The 18,227-nt window shown below is 46.0% G+C and overlaps 2 protein-coding genes across 2 annotated transcripts; both read left to right on the forward strand.

Annotated features, from left to right (window-relative positions):
* Positions 1–430: 430 nt before the first annotated feature.
* LOC133923460 (expansin-A2) lies at positions 431–2,225 on the forward strand. The gene is made up of 3 exons (XM_062368755.1): positions 431–653; positions 753–1,065; positions 1,496–2,225. Exons 1-3 carry the CDS (start codon positions 515–517, stop codon positions 1,797–1,799), a joined length of 756 nt encoding a protein of 251 aa, XP_062224739.1. The 5' UTR covers positions 431–514; the 3' UTR covers positions 1,800–2,225.
* A 5,720-nt stretch (positions 2,226–7,945) lies between these two features.
* On the forward strand, positions 7,946–17,592 carry LOC133923477 (uncharacterized). Its single transcript, XM_062368770.1, has 3 exons — positions 7,946–8,739; positions 16,335–16,656; positions 16,885–17,592. The coding sequence occupies exons 1-3, from the start codon at positions 8,216–8,218 to the stop codon at positions 17,113–17,115; spliced, it is 1,077 nt and encodes a 358-aa protein (XP_062224754.1). The 5' UTR covers positions 7,946–8,215; the 3' UTR covers positions 17,116–17,592.
* The last annotated feature ends 635 nt before the right edge of the window (positions 17,593–18,227 follow it).

The following is an 18,227-nucleotide window of genomic DNA, read 5'->3' on the forward strand; positions in this document are numbered from 1 at the left end:
ACCGCGAACGCATGGCCATCCACGAGAACGTGCGCTGGTCTCTCGTACTAACACATGAGCAGCGTCCTGATGGATATATCTCATCCATTTGCACCACACAATATTTCATTTTCTCTCTCTTGCCACTAGACGAATTCATGGATCACGCTTGCGAGAGCCATGTGGGCATGCGAGCGCCGCATTGCCCTGTACACACAGTTGCGCGCACGCTGCACGACGAGCACTTGCATGTGCGCCTGATTTGTATTCGCTAACAGCCGTCGTGTACTGAACCGATCATGGTCGGCGGAGGTAGCTAGCGCTAGCACCCAGTCCCCACCTCCCTCGCTCCCTCTCCTTTGTCTCTTTTTTTCTGCCGCTCTACAAAGTTATTAACGATTCCAACTGCCGCGAGCACTCACGGTCGGCCTATAAGTACCTGGCCTGGGCGCGCCACTCCCTTCACGACCAAACAACTCTCGACTCCTCATCTGCTCGCTTTAGCCTAGCTAGCTAGAGAGACAGTGTGTTTGCGATGGCGTCCGCCAATGCGCTGCTCGTCGTGGTCTTCTCAGCCTTCTGCTTTCTTGCCCGGCGAGCCGCCGGCGACTACGGCGCGTGGCAGAGCGCCCACGCCACGTTCTATGGCGGCGGCGACGCGTCCGGCACGATGGGCGAGTCCACGAGCTCATAAGACTTCGTTCAAATAAGCAGAAACTCATAGGCCACGCTGAACTGACATTGCTGTGTTGCGCGCGTTGTTTGGCATGCAGGCGGGGCGTGCGGCTACGGGAACATGTACAGCACTGGGTACGGCACCAACACGGCGGCGCTGAGCACGGCGCTGTTCAACGACGGAGCCGCGTGCGGGTCATGCTACGAGCTGCGGTGCGACAACGACGGGCAGTCGTGCCTGCCGGGCACAATCACCGTGACGGCCACCAACTTCTGCCCGCCCAACTACGGCCTCCCCAGCGACGACGGCGGCTGGTGCAACCCGCCACGCCCGCACTTCGACATGGCCGAGCCGGCCTTCCTCCAGATCGCTCAGTACCGCGCCGGCATCGTGCCCGTCGCCTACAGGAGGTGAGATTCGACTCGGTTTGTACTCCATCATATGCTTGTCACGGGTCGTATTGCGGTTTGAGACATGGTGCGCCCGTGCGGGTGTCGGTTCGGACCAACCCTGGACGGCTGGGCCCCAACTATTGGATCAGGCCATGTTACGTGGGCCAGCCGGCCGATTTGGTTCGCTTTCTGCGTGCCATGCATGCACGATTGCGACTGACCGGAACTTGACATGCTGCCAGCGAATAGTTTTGGCGTCACACTGACCACGACCTTCCATGCTACACCTTGATTACGATTTTGCAAGTTGCAAAATCACTGTTCGCAAAAAAAAGTTTCAAGGATCACGCTACCATATTATTTTTCGGCCGCCGTGCCATGTCCTTGAACTTTTTCTACAGTTTTACTGATCACCTATGCAATTCTACCTATGGTACGGTATTGGCAGGGTGCCGTGCGTTAAGAAGGGCGGGATCAGGTTCACCATCAACGGGCACTCCTACTTCAACCTGGTGCTGGTCACCAACGTGGCCGGCGCCGGCGACGTGCAGTCCGTGTCCATCAAGGGCTCCAGCACCGGGTGGCAGCCCATGTCGCGCAACTGGGGCCAGAACTGGCAGAGCAACTCGTTCCTCGACGGTCAGAGCCTCTCCTTCCAGGTCACGGCCAGCGACGGCCGCACCGTCACCAGCAACGGCGTTGCGCCAGCCGGCTGGCAGTTCGGCCAGACCTTCGAAGGCGGCCAGTTCTAGCTGCTCGATCGATTGATTCATTCTCCACGATGAGTATTATGTCCGTCGATCCTCCGATGCATTTGAATTTGGAGTTTGAGCGAGAGAAGGAAACCTCTTCGTTGTAGTAAAGAAGAGGCTGATGTGGTCATTCTGAGGCTGCTTATTAGCACCCGCCTAGGCCTTTCCTTCTCTATTAGGAGTAAGTTGAATATTTTTCTGCATTAGTAAATTGTAGCCTTGGGTTAAAAAACTGCAGGGCACGATTATCCAGGATATTCTATAGCTGCAGGGGAGTGGTGTTGTGTAACTTTTGTTGTTACATTGTAACCCGCAGAATCCGGCCACATGGGTGGGAGATGTTTGCGGGGAATTGTGCATTTGGGACCATGAACAATGCTTGTTTATGGTGTATACATATATGATATCCTCCTTGTAATTTGATAATATGTTGTCTTTTGTCCTCGATCTGTCGCCTTGTCAACTTGCGATCGCTGTAGGTACGCTGAGAGGTCAAATTGAAACTTTATGAGTAGAAGCTTCTGTAAAATGTGATTTCCCCCCCCCCCCCCTCCCCACCAAAGCTGATTAACTCAGATTTTGTCAATCGAATTATCTTTTTTGAGATATGGAGGCCTTTCAGGCAAAAGTAGGAAAACGATGATGGATTTTTTTTTAATATTTGCAAAAGTACATTCTCATTTTAAAATATTACACATCCAGATTACCATCTCCTATTGAAAATGCGACAGTAAGTGTCACCTTTCTAACGGACGATAGCTTAAAAAATAATAAAGATATCACCCTTTCAACAAGTGATAGCTTAAAAATAAAAAAAAATTATGTTTTATTACTCTTAAAATTCAAAACAATATCAAAATAGTTATAAAAAATTCTGAAAAAATATATGGTAGATTACTCAAAAAAATTCAACTCAAACCAATACTTGGATTGTGTACAATAAAATTTATCTTTTTTATTATAAAAATCATATTTTTATCTGAATTTTTTAAAGCTAGATCATAGTATCTTGTACAATATATGTTTTTTCATGACTATTTCGATAGTATTTTGAATTTTGAGAGTAATAGAATGTAATATTTTTTATCTTTTAAGTTGTTGCTCGTTGGATAGATGACACCTTACTATCGAGTGATGGTAGCCTAGATATACAATATTTTGAAATGGACACGAACTTTTGCAATATTGAAAAATAAGAATAAAAAATATTCACGATGATGAAGGAACCGTTCGCTTGACATTCTAATGGCTCAGCTCAGCCCACGGGCCAAAATCATGTAACAGGGGCCAAGGCCTTGGGTAATATATCCATCCATTTCTTTCGGAAATCTTTAGACCTTTTTGGTCCATAAGTAACACGGCCCACTATATTGCCTTGCAAAGCGGAAACTAGAAAAATAACGCCACCACCTCCGCCTACGGACGCGTAGCCCGTTCCCTGCAATCCGTTGGATCCCACCAAATCAGGACAAATATGAAAGTATATTTCCAACTCTAAGTACCAAATATAAGTATTTTGGGGATATTGCAATCTAGACTGGAAGAAGCATGAGAATAGGGGAGAAGAGAGCCGAGGCAAACGCCTTCGTTGTTGTCTATGTCTTTGTATTGACTAATAGCTGCGTCTTGGTCCCTTAGTTGAGTTTGGCTAGGCCTATTCCTTTCGTAGCCAACTCGTTGTCCAGCTCATTTCATGAAGTATACAAGCCGGCATGTGACAACTCATGACTTACATGGTGTCTACGAGGAATCATCTAAGTAGTACTTTAATTAATTATTAGAAGAATTATTTGCTTAATTATAATCTCAATAATAAATCGGAATACTATCCTGATAGTTCCGGTATATGTTTCGTGTCTAAGATCAGAATATATATCTTTTCAACCTATAATATCATAATAAAACTTAAGAAAGAACGAGTAATTAATCCTAGATTATAAGTTCTTAATCATTCAACCATTTACAATAACTTACATAAAAGATTAGATCAACTACGCAGCGAAAATAAAACTATAGACAACAAAAGAATAGTAGAGCCATATACCCTTAGGCTCCACCCTGAAAGCTTCACTACTCGAGAATAGTTGCCTACTCAGGCCCGCCACCAACATCGGCGGGCGTGAAGTAGACAAATACCACATCTTCCTTACCAACAAAACCTGAAAAAACAACATGAGTATGAAGGTACTCGTAAGATTTAATCCATATATAACAAATATAAATAGTCTGGCTCCAAGAATTATACATTAAGCTATTAGCAAGAAAAAACCACATAGTCAAATAAAACATATGCGTCCGCAAACTAAAGACATATGTGTAAGCATCTATACTTAACCAAACCTTTCTAAACCTATAAACAATATGAACGTAAATGTAAAAGATATCATCTCATGTAAACAACGACCATCGATAATCATGCCCTATAAAACCATACCAACCATCCTACATTCGTGACTTTACGACTGATGCAAATGGACAGAAGCATGCTCATAACTGAGAGCACGCCAATTCAAATTATTTTTACACCCCACAAGGGTTACAACTTTATCCACACAACACAAGGATCATACAGGTTGAGTGACCACACAGGCCCACCCAGGGGATACCCGTGTCAACCTTTCTCATACCTGGAATCACTCACAATGCCCCTATAGCACCAAGGTTACCGCGAGCGTGTCCCGAACATCTTCGGCTCCCCACCACCTTACTTCTCCTTTTCTTTTTCTCTTATGTGTCATAGGGCCACAAGGCAAGTGTCAGCACGACGTATGATATTCGGCTTAGTTTATCATTAGATCAACATGTGGTTAGTACAGAAAGTGCTGGAGCCAACTACACTGACGAACGGTGCTTCGATGTAAGCTATCTATGGTGTCCGGGCTCCTCTCCCAAACTACCCTGAGGAACTCCTCCAGGGCAGAAGTCACCCCTAGCACCATCCACATCTAGTCTCAACCTCACCACTCATCCAACTATCAATATTATAATCAATATTTATGAACAATAATTAAGCCCTAAGCTCGTGAACAATGGATGAACCATTGCTCAACTTCTACCGAGGACCTATGTATTACTAAGTATTTTGAACGACTCTTAAGTTAGACATCGACAATGCTATCAAGGCTATAAGGATATGAATAATCAACAACTCAAGGTGAAGGTAATGCATCAATATAGGTTCTACCCATAGACGTCCGACATCGACTCACTGTATATGCAAACTTACATAAAGCATAAATTATCAATTTAGACTCCACAATTAAATCAAAGGGTGCAATATGATTAGATGATTGCCTTGCTACTCTGGGGTTTACCTGATACTTCCCGCACAACACTCGCAAAACTCCGGGAGGTTGGCATCACCTTCACTCGCTTGGATTGTCAGCGCAACACTCTCTAAACGGAACATGAATGCATTGCATAAATAATAAACAATGAAATAATAAATGCTTGCTTAGATTTTATATTGTAAATTGTTTTGTACTTAGTAAAATTATCATATTCTCGAAGCAATTCCCAAGAAATATCTAATAATATCATTTAACATGCGGCTAAGTATTATGTTCATAAAGACATTGTCCAAAGTTAAAATAGTTTGGAAGCATGTATTCTAGGATGGGTCTTATTTTTGGCTAGAGGTTTTACATAATATTATATTAAGAAGCATATAGGTAGAACCAAGCAATGGTTTGCTAGAAGTGCTCACAACAACCAGTGATCTCAACATTTTTCATAAGATAATTTTGTGCAAACATCACGAAGAAAGTTAAATGCACATGGTTCCAACCTTGGTTAAACTCAGAAAAATTACACATCTGCTCTCCCATTGTCCGCTTGAGCTATCTCCATCTTGATCTGTTATGCCATTAACACCAGGTAAGAAACATAGGTACCATAATAAGAGATTAGCTATAGCATAAAAAAAGAATGCTCTTACACATTTTTATTAATAGAGCTGTCTTAGAGTGATCGAAATATCTAGGTACAATCATGAACGACAGGGGCAGCACTTGTTGTATCTCTTTACACTAAAACACGAATTGCATGAAGCCCAACTTGTAGTTCAATACCTTGTTTGAGTGAAGAACACATGTCCAACTATCTGAGACACTTATGTTGACTTCTAGCGAATATGTTTAGCCAACAAAAAAATGGCATAAGCATAGCATTGCAAGCCTCACTGTACAACATAATGTGATATCACATGTTAATTACAGAGTTATATGATGTTAAACCCTTTCACATATTTAGAATGATTATATCTGAAAGGACAAAATCAAATGTTCTGAGAGAGACAATCAAAAGCTCATTAAGAACTGATCTATATGTAATCGAAGAACTGATCTATATGTTCATCATTTAAAAAGAATCTCAAATGACAGAGAACTCCGATCATCATCGCTCTCAGAACCTTCCTCAATGTCAATCCGCTGAACCTCCATGAATATAGCAATAACTTGGTGGAGCGTTAAATGCATCGAACCCATCCCTCCCCACAGTTGGTCTACTTGATGTACAAACGAGGCACGGAACAACAGTGCACAGCAAGGCGAGATGATGAGTGAGGGGGGGGGGGGGAGGCCAGAGGGAGGAGGCTTGCCTAGGTAGGCTGCTCGTTGTGGACAGGGTCGAGGGAGAGGACGACCTTGGTGATGACCGGGTTAGAGGTAGGGTTGGGGCCGCTGGCCTCGGGGGCAGAGGCAGCAGCGGCTTCCTACTGGGCGTGGGAGACGATAGTGGAGCACTTCTTGAGCCACACGGGGCGGTCATCCCACACCGTCTCCAGGTACCTCACCTCATCCACGGGGTCAGTGATGTCTCGACGATTGGTTCCTCCCGGGGCTAAGCGTGTGCTGTTGAGGGCGCAGAGAAGATAGCGGCGGCGCGAGGTCGCATGTAGGCACTGGTAGGCGACACAGGGTTGGTGTTGGATGTGGCATGCAAGAAGGGATCGGGAATGAAGATGGTGGAGCGAACGATGGGATGGGACGGAGATGGTGGTGGTGTGATCGACGGGGTGGGGAGGGGATGACGGCTGTGGCTGGAGGGGGAGGAACGGTGGCAACTAGGGCTAGATGGGAGAGGAATGGCGGTGGCTAAAGAGGGAGGAACGGCGGCGGCTATGGCTAGAGGCGGAGGCGGGTGGCTGCTCTTGCGGGTGTCACGGATCGGCTGATGGCAACAGCGGGCTAGCGGTGGTCTAGTGTGGTTTGAGAGGCTGAGGTCACGAGGGGGAAGCGAGAGGGGTGGACGTGGGCAGGAGCGTAAGTGCGGATGGGGCAGCGGACGTGGGCCAGGAGCATGCGTGCGTGCGGACGGGGATGGGGACGGGACCGGAACACTATGTGACGATACATGCAGTAGATACTTTTTAAATAGTATAAGTAGAGACTTCGAGTGGAGCGGAAATATATTGAAACTCTAGGATAACACGCGCATGTGCAGAGAATTGTACACTTATCAATAATTATACTAGCTAACAAAAATTATACTAGGCACACATAAGAAGTGGATGGTATAAAATGATCCATAACTAACTAAGATGGAAAAGAGATATTCCTAAACCTACTGAACTCTAGCTGTTAGTTTGTTCCACAGAAGATTCATTATTTGTACAGACTGTTGGTTGTTATACAAAGTCGAAACAATATAATCACTCTGTAATATGTACAGTATTTGCTTTTAATTCCAGAGCCATGAAATGGGCCAATATATTTTCTTGACAAATATATCCAACAGATCAATTGATTTTCAGCCTTAGGTCTTGGCGTGGTGCACTAGGGTATATGGGCTTCAGGGCATGCATGAGCTGGGCTAGTGGGCTTATGTTTATGTTTGGGTTGAAAATAGTTGCCGAATAATCCTATTTTAAACATCGGATAATCCGCTTTCAATTACTAGATAATCCATATATGTTAGATTTTACCAATTTTGTAACCTACCCCACATTCTTACGCAGTCGAATTCAGATTATCCGTATCCGGTCAGATATCTAAAACTGCTCTCCATATCCATAAAAATTTAGATTCGGACCCGATCATATTGAGAATTATCGGTACCGCTTTCACCCTGCTGTTGGGTACGTACTCCCCGAAGCTACATGGCCTGCAAGTAAGTGTGCAAGTGCAACCCACACCGTCGCCACCTTCACCCGTGGAGACAGCCCTCCTGCGGTCGTGCCTCCACTTTCCCACCGCTGCTCCACGCGCGAAAGAATCGCTGCCGGCTGCCGCCATCGAGCCATCCGCACGCCTCATCCGACGGCCACCATCATTTCACGATCCTTTCCCGGCCCCACTGTTTCTTCAAACCCACGCAACCACGGATGCCGGTCCACTGCCAAGGTGGCGAGGCACCAGCCCGACAGAGTACCTTCCCCCACGGTCTCCCACCCACCTCCCTCACCGGCCGGCGGCATGACGGCGACGTCCAGGGACCCGCGGCGCTCCCGCATCCGCGCCCGCGTCCCGCAGCTGGCGCCGACCCCGATCCGCACGGCGCGCGGCTCGCGCTCCGCCGCCGCCGACGAGCGCGTCCTCGCCGAGTTCCTCGAGGCCTCCCTCCGCGTCCCCGACCTCGTCCTTCCCCCCAGGAAGCGCTTCGAATTCCCATCGCCGCCGACGCCGGTTCCCGAAATCTCCGCGCAGGCCCTCCTGTCCGGCGACTCCGCCGCCGCGCCCCCTGCGGTGATCAGCGCTGCCGCTGAGTCCGGCGCCTTCCGCGTGGCCGGCGCGGTCGACGCCCGCGTGGTGCGCGATGCCATTGAAGCGTCGGGGGCACTGTTTGCGGCGCCGGAGGAGGTGAAGCGCGAGCTTGGGAGGTGGTTCCGGAGGGGGGATCCTGTAGCCGGGGAGGAGTTCTTCTGGTTCCGGCCGGCGAGTCCGGGCGAGGAGGGCGCGCTGGACGCGTCTTTGCCCGGCTCGACGTACCGGGTGTTCAGGTGCGTGCCAATTTATACAGCGTTGGTTGTACTCCACAGTAAGTTGTCCTGATAAGTGCGAAAGCGCAAGTGGAGATTTACTATTCCGGGCACATATGCGTATTGGCAGACAAGCTAAATACGATGGATCTGATCGCCTTCACGAAGTGTTCGTATAACAACATAAGTTTTCGTTCAGCATCGTAATTATCTGAATTTTTCAGAAGCAGGCTAGATTAGAATGACATCACATATATCAAGAGTTTTTTTTTTTGAAAGTACATATATCAAGAGTTAGTAGTGACTGTTTTAGATAATTGACCTGTAGGCCAATTAGCTAGCTGCTAGCCTGTTGAGGCTTGCACGATCGATATTGAAGGATCATATGGACGAACCAGTGTACCGTCCAGAGCTGATCAGCCAATCTGTTAAGCACTGCAAAACATGCAAGTTTGCAACCAAATGTAAGGGATTTGCACGAATCAGTGTATCGTACATATGTTTGACGATTTGTTTAACATTTCGAAAATAAAAAATTGTAAAACTAGATGTTCTTTTGAAAAAATTAAAAAAATAAGCTAACAGGGACATATTTGAACAAATAAAGATCACTTCCAACATGCGACATGTTAAAAATTAAAAAAATACTAGGTTCTATTACTCTCAAAATTCAAAGCACTATTAAAATAGCCATGAAAAATTCTAGAAAAATATGTTATGAATGATACTATGATATAGCTCTAAAAAATTTCAGATAAAACATGATATGTTGAAATTTATCTTTTTTGTTTCTTATTGTAAAAATAATTATTTGAGTTGAATTTTTTTGAGAGATAGATTATTACATCCTCTGGAACATACTATTTTCTAGAATTTTTCATAACTATTTTGATAGTGTTTTGAATTTTGAAAGCAATAAAACATAGTGTTTTTTCATAACTATCTTGTTGTCATTCTTCCACTAGGGGATAATAGACTATTTTGTAATTTTTTCAAACGGACGTATAGTTTTGTAATTTTTTAATTTACAAAATATGAAAATAAAAAGGCTCTATGTTTGACTACCCCAAAGGCCCAACCATGAAGGCCCATATAGATATACGCGTACAACCAAATTGTAGCACAACGGCCCATACAACTCTATAGCCATACTTGTTAGAACATGTGATGTTCATCTTCAACAATCTGATGACCGCACTACCGAGAGTAGAAGGGAGAGAGGGGGGAGATGGATGGGTTCATACCTGAGACTCCAGTGGTTGGAGTAAGGTTGCTAGAACCCGCCATCTCTGCTTCGTCGGTGGAGCTCTGCGCTAGGGCAGCGACGGTCGGGGCAGAAGGGCTCGCCGGCGTCCGACGATGGTGACGTAGGCGCACGTAGTCCAGGGCGTGACGCAGAGGGCCAGGTGGAGCTTCCCGTCGGCACAGCGCCCCCTCCTCTAGATCGGTTAGGGTTTAGGTGTCGGTGGGGTGACTAGCGGCGCGATGAACCTCGTACCGAGCGCCCCGGCCTCCACCTCTTTTTATAGCGCTGGCGACGGGGGCCCACCAGCCATAATGGGCTGGACGCCCCCGATCAGGGCGCGGGTCAAGGTTCTAATTAAGCCGTTGGGCTTAATTAGTGAGAGATCAGTCTAACATTCTCCCCCTTGATCTCACTCTACACTTTTACTTTTAAACTTTTACTTTTATCCCATTCCATCACAGATAGTTGCATAGAGCATACTTCATCGTCACGGTCAATCGCCGATAGATTTGGTAGCTACAAGCACGTCTCTGTTTTGAAACAGATTCTTTGACTTTTGGGCCCTAGAAGTCCAGGAATCACAGGCTATCCCTTAACCCCATGCCGGCTACATGTTCCTTGAACACGTTGGGTGGTAAGCCTTTCGTTAGCGGATCCGCGAGCATCCTTGCTGTACTTATATGCTCGAGACTTATGATTTGATCCCGGACTTTATCCTTCACAACGTAATACTTTATGTCAATGTGTTTGGCAGCACCACTTGACTTATTGTTGTGAGCGTACTGTACTGCCGGATAATTATCGCAGTATAACTTTAGTGGTCTATTGATGTCGTCAACCACCTTTAAACCGGGTACGAACTTCTTTAGCCAGTTCACCTGCCCCGTTGCCTCGTAACATGCTACAAACTCGGCATACATTGTGGACGATGTAGTGACGGTTTGTTTGGAGCTTTTCCATGATATTGCTCCTCCTGCGAGAGTAAACACGTACCCTGACGTGGACTTTCTATCATCTCCCGCATAATCAGAATCCGAGTACCCTACTATGTGCAAGGAATCTGATTTTCTGTACGTTAGCATGAGGCCTTTTGTGCCTTGCAAATAACGCAAGACCTTCTTTACCAATTTCCAGTGTTCTGGTCCTGGATTACTTTGAAATCTGCCAAGTAACCCGGTGACAAAAGCTATGTCAGGGCGTGTACAAACTTGCGCATACTGTAAGCTCCCGACAGCTGAAGCATATGGTACCACTTTCATTTGATCGATCTCGTATTGATTCTTTGGGCATTGAAAATCCCCATATCTATCGCCCTTGACTATGGGTGCAGGTGAGGCACTACACTTATGCATACTGAACTTTTTCAAGACCTTTTCTATGTATGCCTTTTGTGACAGTCCTAATACCCCTTTGCTTCTATCTCGGTGTATCTCAATTCCCAGAACATATGCAGCTTCACCGAGATCTTTCATATCAAAGTTCGAGGACAAGAACTTCTTTGTTTCTTTCATTAGGCTGACATCACTACTCGCAAGCAAGATGTCATCCACATATAAGATCAGAAAGATATACTTTCCACTTTTAAACTTTGAATATACACAATTGTCCTCTACATTTTCTTTGAACCCAAACTGTCTTATTGTCTTATCAAACTTCAAGTACCACTGCCTTGAAGCCTGTTTCAACCCATAAATGGATTTCTTTAAGCGGCATCCCAGACGTTCTTTTCCTTTTACGACAAAGCCTTTCGGTTGTGCCATATAGACACTCTCGTCTAAATCCCCGTTAAGGAATGCTGTCTTTACATCCATTTGATGCAAGTCTAAATCATAGTGGGCTACCAGCGCCATTATGATTCTGAAGGAATCTTTACATGAGACTGGAGAAAAGGTCTCATTGTAATCAATCCCTTCTCTTTGCGTAAAGCCTTTTGCCACAAGTCGCGCTTTATACTTTTCTATATTCCCTTGGGAGTCATATTTTATTTTGTAGACCCATTTGCAGCCCACTGTTTTGGCTCCTTTAGGAATTACCTCTAAGTCCCAAACCTCGTTGGCACTCATTGATCTTATCTCATCTTCCATGGCCTCAAGCCACTTGGATGAGTGTTCGCTTCTCATGGCTTCTTCAAACGAGGTAGGATCACCTTCCATTTGAAACTCTTCAATGTTATACACTTTATAATCGTCAGGGATAGCTGATCTTCTCACTCTTTGAGACCTTCTAGGAGCCTCTACATTTGGAACATTTTCAAGTTGAGGCTGTTGTTGCTCCCCTTGATCTGTGGCAATAGCTTCCATGGGTTCCTGAAGCACAGGTTCCACATCTTCATTCGTTGTTGCCACAGGAGGGACAACCACAGGTGCTTGCATCACAGTGTCTTCCACTGTCGGTGCAGCTACAACGGGTAGTGAGAAGAATGGCTCATGAGTCAACGGAGTGGGCACATATTCCCGCTTCTCCTCAAGGTCAAACTCTCGAGCTACCACGCTCCCCCTCATCATCTCATCTTCTAGGAAGATTGCGTGTCTCGTTTCCACAAACTTTGTATGTCTTTCAGGGCAGTAGAAACGATAACCTTTCGATCTTTCAGGATAGCCAATGAAATGGCAACTAACTGTTTTGGGATCTAGCTTCCCAATGTTTGGGTTAAACACCTTGGCCTCAGCTGGGCTCCCCCACACACGTAAATGCTTTAGTGAGGGTACTCTCCCTGTCCACAACTCATACGGTGTCTTGGGCACCGATTTACTTGGTACTCTATTGAGAATATGGATTGCTGTCTTTAATGCTTCTATCCATAGACCCAATGGTAGGGATGAGTAACTCATCATACTACGCACCATATCCATCAGGGTACGGTTACGCCTTTCAGCTACTCCATTTTGCTGAGGCTCGCCCGGTGTCGAATACTGGGCTACTATTCCATTTTCTTGTAAGAACCTTGCAAAAGGTCCAGGAATCTGTCCATACGGGGTATGACGACCGTAGTACTCCCCTCCACGGTCAGATCTGACTATCTTAATCTTTAAACTGTGTTGGTTCTCAACTTCTGCTTTGAATATCTTAAATTTATCCAATGCTTCTGTTCTTTCTTTAATTGGATAAATATAGCCAAAACGGGAGTAATCATCTGTGAATGTTATGAACGAGTCAAAACCATCCACACTTTTCACAGGAAATGGACCACATATGTCTGTGTGGATTATTTCTAATATTCCTGTGCTTCGTTTGGCATTTTTCTTAATTTTCTTTACATATTTTCCTTTTATGCAATCTCTGCATTGCTCTAAGTCTGCGAACTCTAATGGAGGAAGAATATCATTCTTTACTAGTCTCTCTATTCTCCCCCTCGAAATATGGCCTAAACGACAGTGCCATAATTTCGACGACGCATCTTGAGTTCGCTTTCGTTTTCTGTTTACATCCGCAGACGAGGATACGTTTTCACTATCACATATAACATTTACTTCATCACGTAGTGATAACAAATATAACTCATTTTGTAAGATAGCAATCCCAACACATGCATTATTGAATGTTATCTTACATTTGCCATTTCCAAAATGGCAATCATATCCATCATTGTCCAAACATGAAACACTAATCAAATTCCTCTGTAAAGAGGGAACATAAAGCACATCTCTAAGAATTAATGTGAATCCATCAGCAAGCTCCAGAGGAAGGTCGCCAATGGCTTCAACATCTGCTTGGACTCCATTTGCGACTTTAACGTGTCTTTCGCTTCTTTGCGTAGTCCTCGTCGAACGGAATCCCTGTAATGAGTTTGCAACATGAACAGTTGCTCCTGAGTCAATCCACCATGTAGATTTCGAATAACTCACATACAGGATTTCATTTATGAACGTAATAATGTTCTCACCTTTCTTTGCCATTATCATTTTCAAGAATTCGGGACAGTCTTTCTTGTAATGCCCCGTCTTCTTGCAATGAAGACACTGATCTTTCTCCACTGTGAATTTCTTTTGTTGATGCTGCATGGGGCCTTTGCCCTTGCCCTTTGGAGAGTTGGCATCGAAATTCTTTTTCTTGTTATTCTCTTTCACATAGTTGATGAAACCACCATGTGAAGCTTTTATCCTTTCCTCTTCTTGCACACACATAGCAATGAGCTTCTCTAAATCCCACTTCTCGGGCTGTATGTTGTAGTTTACAACAAATGTATCAAACTCTTTTGGCAAAGAAGCAAAAATCAAATGGATAAGGAACTCATCCTTTAGAGCCAGATCCATTGGTTTGAGCTTGGATGCCAAGTTGCTCATCCTCAGTATGTGCTCTCTTATGCCACTGCCTCCACCTGAGTATCTTTCTGTTACCAGCTGCTTTATCAGCTGGGTAGCATAAGTCTTTGAAGAGCCAGTAAACTGACTCTTTATTCTGTTCAGGTACTCAGTGACAGTGTCACACTCTGAGATCGAACCCACAATAGCAGGCTCAATCGTGTTCTTTATCACTGCCAAACATTTCTTGTTGGCAGTGACCCACTTCCTATGCTCAAGGTCATAGGCCATCTTTTGGGATTGATAATCCCTATCTCTGGTTGCCCAAGCGGCATCAGCCTCGTTTGTCTCCCTCACCGGTGCCACAGGATCTGTAGAACACGGTGTGGTGACTACCCAATCAACCTCAGCCAAGATGAAGGCTAGGTCGATTTTCTTTTTCCACTCTGAATAGTTGTCACCTTTCAGAGTTGGAATCTCATTGATACAACCCATCAAGTTGTACCCTCCTGAAAATACAATTCAAATAATGTGAGAACATGAAATGACACCACAATTGCATGCCTTGATTGCAACGTTGGTTAAAATCAAAACATACAACTGTTCCCTGCACTAATTCTATATCACCGTTGGGCAAAATAGAATTAATACATGAGATTATACATTAATATTATTATAATATTGCTATTAATCAACGTTGGTCAGAATAATAACAAAATTATAATAATAATCATCATTTTCATTTCCAGAATTAAATTCTCCCGTTGGTTTGAATTTAATAATGAAAATACGCAGCGGAAAACAATTTTAAATACTTTATACTATTTTTCCAGAATTATTTCTAGACTTTATAATTTTCTGGGCAAAATTATCGTTGGATAATTTTTTTTTTTGCATAAAAATCACACCAATAATTCAATTTAAATACTTTCTGGAAAATGCTAAACAGTATAGATACTTTTATACTGTTGAAAACGCCATTTCGGCCTTGACAGCCCATCCATTTCACTTTCGGCCCGGTACTGTTGGGCCCAGCCGGAGATTTGGCCCGCTAGCGGCCCGCGGCGGACGCGCCCGCGACGGCCGACGCGCGCCCAGGCCGCAACCTGGGCCTGGGTCGCCAATTCGGCCCATCAGCGCGCCCCCCCCGCCCGCCCGCGTCGATCTCAGCCATTCATTTGGATCGGACGGCGCAGCGGCGATCTCGGCCGAACAAAACCCGACGTCGCCGCGCCCCTCGCCCTAACCCTAACCTATTCAATCTCCTCTCTCTCTCTCGCGAGACCGAGCGGCGACACGGTGGCCGGGGCGCTCCGCGGCGACCGGCGCCGGAGAGGAGAGACGGTGCCGCCGCGAGGCTCCTCGCCGGCGTGCGCGCTCCCCTAGGGGTGAGCGCGCCGCCGTCGAGTGGCTTCACGGTGGTGCCTGACCCCTTGAGCCCGCGGAGGAGGCGCTCGGGGCTCGGCTCTGTGCCGCACGCCGTCGAGCGGCGGTGCGAGTTCTCTGCCGCCCACGGCGGTGATCTACGGCCAGAAGAGGTGAGAGATCCCCCCCCCCTGAGTCGAAGATGAACTGTTAGGGTTAGGGTTTGGTTGTGGGCTCTGATGCCATTGTTAGAACATGTGATGTTCATCTTCAACAATCTGATGACCGCACTACCGAGAGTAGAAGGGAGAGAGGGGGGAGATGGATGGGTTCATACCTGAGACTCCAGTGGTTGGAGTAAGGTTGCTAGAACCCGCCATCTCTGCTTCGTCGGTGGAGCTCTGCGCTAGGGCAGCGACGGTCGGGGCAGAAGGGCTCGCCGGCGTCCGACGATGGTGACGTAGGCGCACGTAGTCCAGGGCGTGACGCAGAGGGCCAGGTGGAGCTTCCCGTCGGCACAGCGCCCCCTCCTCTAGATCGGTTAGGGTTTAGGTGTCGGTGGGGTGACTAGCGGCGCGATGAACCTCGTACCGAGCGCCCCGGCCTCCACCTCTTTTTATAGCGCTGGCGACGGGGGCCCACCAGCCATAATGGGCTGGACGCCCCCGATCAGGGCGCGGGTCAAGGTTCTAATTAAGCCGTTGGGCTTAATTAGTGAGAGATCAGTCTAACAATACTCACAAGAGATCTTCCACTTTTGCTAGGGAGAAGATAGATACCGTTGCGTCTAAAATGGAGGACGTTGCAAAAAGGGTCATCACGGTTCTATCTGATAATGTCAAGAATCCTAAAGGTTCCGCTCTGTCCAGAGAGGCATCGTCAATCCTGTGCCTGACACTGTATAGCTGTAGCATGTCAAAGACATGTCAGAACGAGATTGCAAGCACGGATCCTGCTAACTCGCACGCTTTGAGCATCCTTCTCTCTGGACGTGATCGGCAAATTTGTCTCCGAAACCAGGGCGGCTCAACCTTTTTCAGTTTGCCTGCTGGCTCTATGCTTGTTACAATCGACAAGCAGATTCAGGTATCATGCTATATTCATTACTCCTTCCTGTCTAATTTAAAACTGTCAAGATGCTCAAAATTTGCCAAATGCAAAGTTTGCCCATAAGTACCTCAATCTTCTGCTGCAAATTGTGAAGCATGGCCTGGGTTGTTGTGCTTGCTCTGTACCCAGATTGGCTCATGTTTGCGCTTGCCTGGTGTTCTCTGTTCCAAGTGTGAAGAGTGACAGTGTTTGCTCTGAACTCAGGAATGGTCCAATGGGGAGTTCAAGAGCGCTGCTGGTGAGATACTATTTGAGAAGACGGTTGAACAAGACCCGTTCATTTCCCTGGAATTTCTGTACTCTCCAGGAGACCTGCATCTTTCTGAGGTTGGTCGGCACGCCAGGTGCATTGACCATCCCAAGCTTGTTTCTTTCAGGGATCAGATACTGATCGCTCTGGTTCTGCTGTCTTTCTTCTACCTCTTCTGGTGCTGAGTGCATCCGGCGTCCATTCAGACTACCTCCTTTGTCAGTGCGTAAGATTAGATGCCCGAGCTTTTCTTGGTCCTAACTGCCTGCCCTTCTCCATTGGTTGATTATGAAGTTTGGGGAAACACTGCATGGATTGCGGTGATCACAAGTGGCTTGAGTATTTCCATTGATTCACAATTTTATTTTTTGTTTGAGGATGAAAAATATAAAATAAACCGGGTAAATACTGCCTTTAGCTCATCCCAGTCGAGGAAAATGTTATGGGATTGGTTGGTTGTTTGATTGAGGGTGTTGATTTTGGAACAGAGTTTCTCTTCTGTACATTACTGAATTGTGTAACTTGCTCTGGTGGGCTGTGGGTTGGATATAGGAAAATGTTGCCATGACCTTGTAACGTAAAGCCATTCACTGTATACGGTGTACCTGAAAGGAAGCTTGTAACTATTTTTTAATGAATAAATAAATCTTGCATTTAAGCTACATTTTTGCTCTACTTGTTGCTTTTCCTTGTCTTCGTAATATTATCTATCACCTGAAATGACCATGCCAGACTGTCTGGTCTATCACAGATTTCTTTTGCTACAGTTTCGTCCCCAATTTCTTCATGTTGTCGGTCGGTCCCAGCAAGTGATGATTTCCCTACTGCTTACCAAGTGGTGCAAACCGCACTGACACTGTTATTGCCGTGAACTCTTGGTGATAGATATCTCAAGTAGTCAAGTACTCATGTGCATACTACATGTCTTGTCATGTCTTGCGCCATTAATTCTGGCCATTTGGTGATAGAGTTGGTCATAGTCACGTGGCAGTACTATTATCCTTCAGTAACAACAAAACGGCACTTCAGATTCAGACTAATCACCCGTAAGACGGTACAGGACTACTAGTGGTGTCAAAGGCTACAAAACGGGGAGCGTACGGTGCCGATCGAACCGTGACCACCACCCTCGATCTCCCTGTGACGGGGTCACGCCCGGTGGCCTCGTGACAAAACGAGTAGGATTCCAAATGAATCGAACGGCCACCCGCAACGCTCCCGCTCGAACTGCAGACAGATAGCGGTCTTCACCAGCTCAACGAGCCACGACACAAGAGCGTGCAAGGGCAAAGCAGCA

This window comes from Phragmites australis, chromosome 1 (genome assembly GCF_958298935.1).
Source record: "Phragmites australis chromosome 1, lpPhrAust1.1, whole genome shotgun sequence".
Taxonomy (NCBI): domain Eukaryota; kingdom Viridiplantae; phylum Streptophyta; class Magnoliopsida; order Poales; family Poaceae; genus Phragmites; species Phragmites australis.

Bases quoted from the DNA above. Each gene is read 5' to 3' on its own strand.
- LOC133923460 (XM_062368755.1), top strand. From the start codon at position 515: ATGGCGTCCGCCAATGCGCTGCTCGTCGTGGTCTTCTCAGCCTTCTGC. The intron at 654-752 runs GCGAGTCCACGA...TTTGGCATGCAG, and splicing joins CGACGCGTCCGGCACGATGG to GCGGGGCGTGCGGCTACGGG. The intron at 1,066-1,495 runs GTGAGATTCGAC...CGGTATTGGCAG, and splicing joins GTGCCCGTCGCCTACAGGAG to GGTGCCGTGCGTTAAGAAGG.
- LOC133923477 (XM_062368770.1), top strand. From the start codon at position 8,216: ATGACGGCGACGTCCAGGGACCCGCGGCGCTCCCGCATCCGCGCCCGC. The intron at 8,740-16,334 runs GTGCGTGCCAAT...CACTTTTGCTAG, and splicing joins TCGACGTACCGGGTGTTCAG to GGAGAAGATAGATACCGTTG. The intron at 16,657-16,884 runs GTATCATGCTAT...CTCTGAACTCAG, and splicing joins CAATCGACAAGCAGATTCAG to GAATGGTCCAATGGGGAGTT.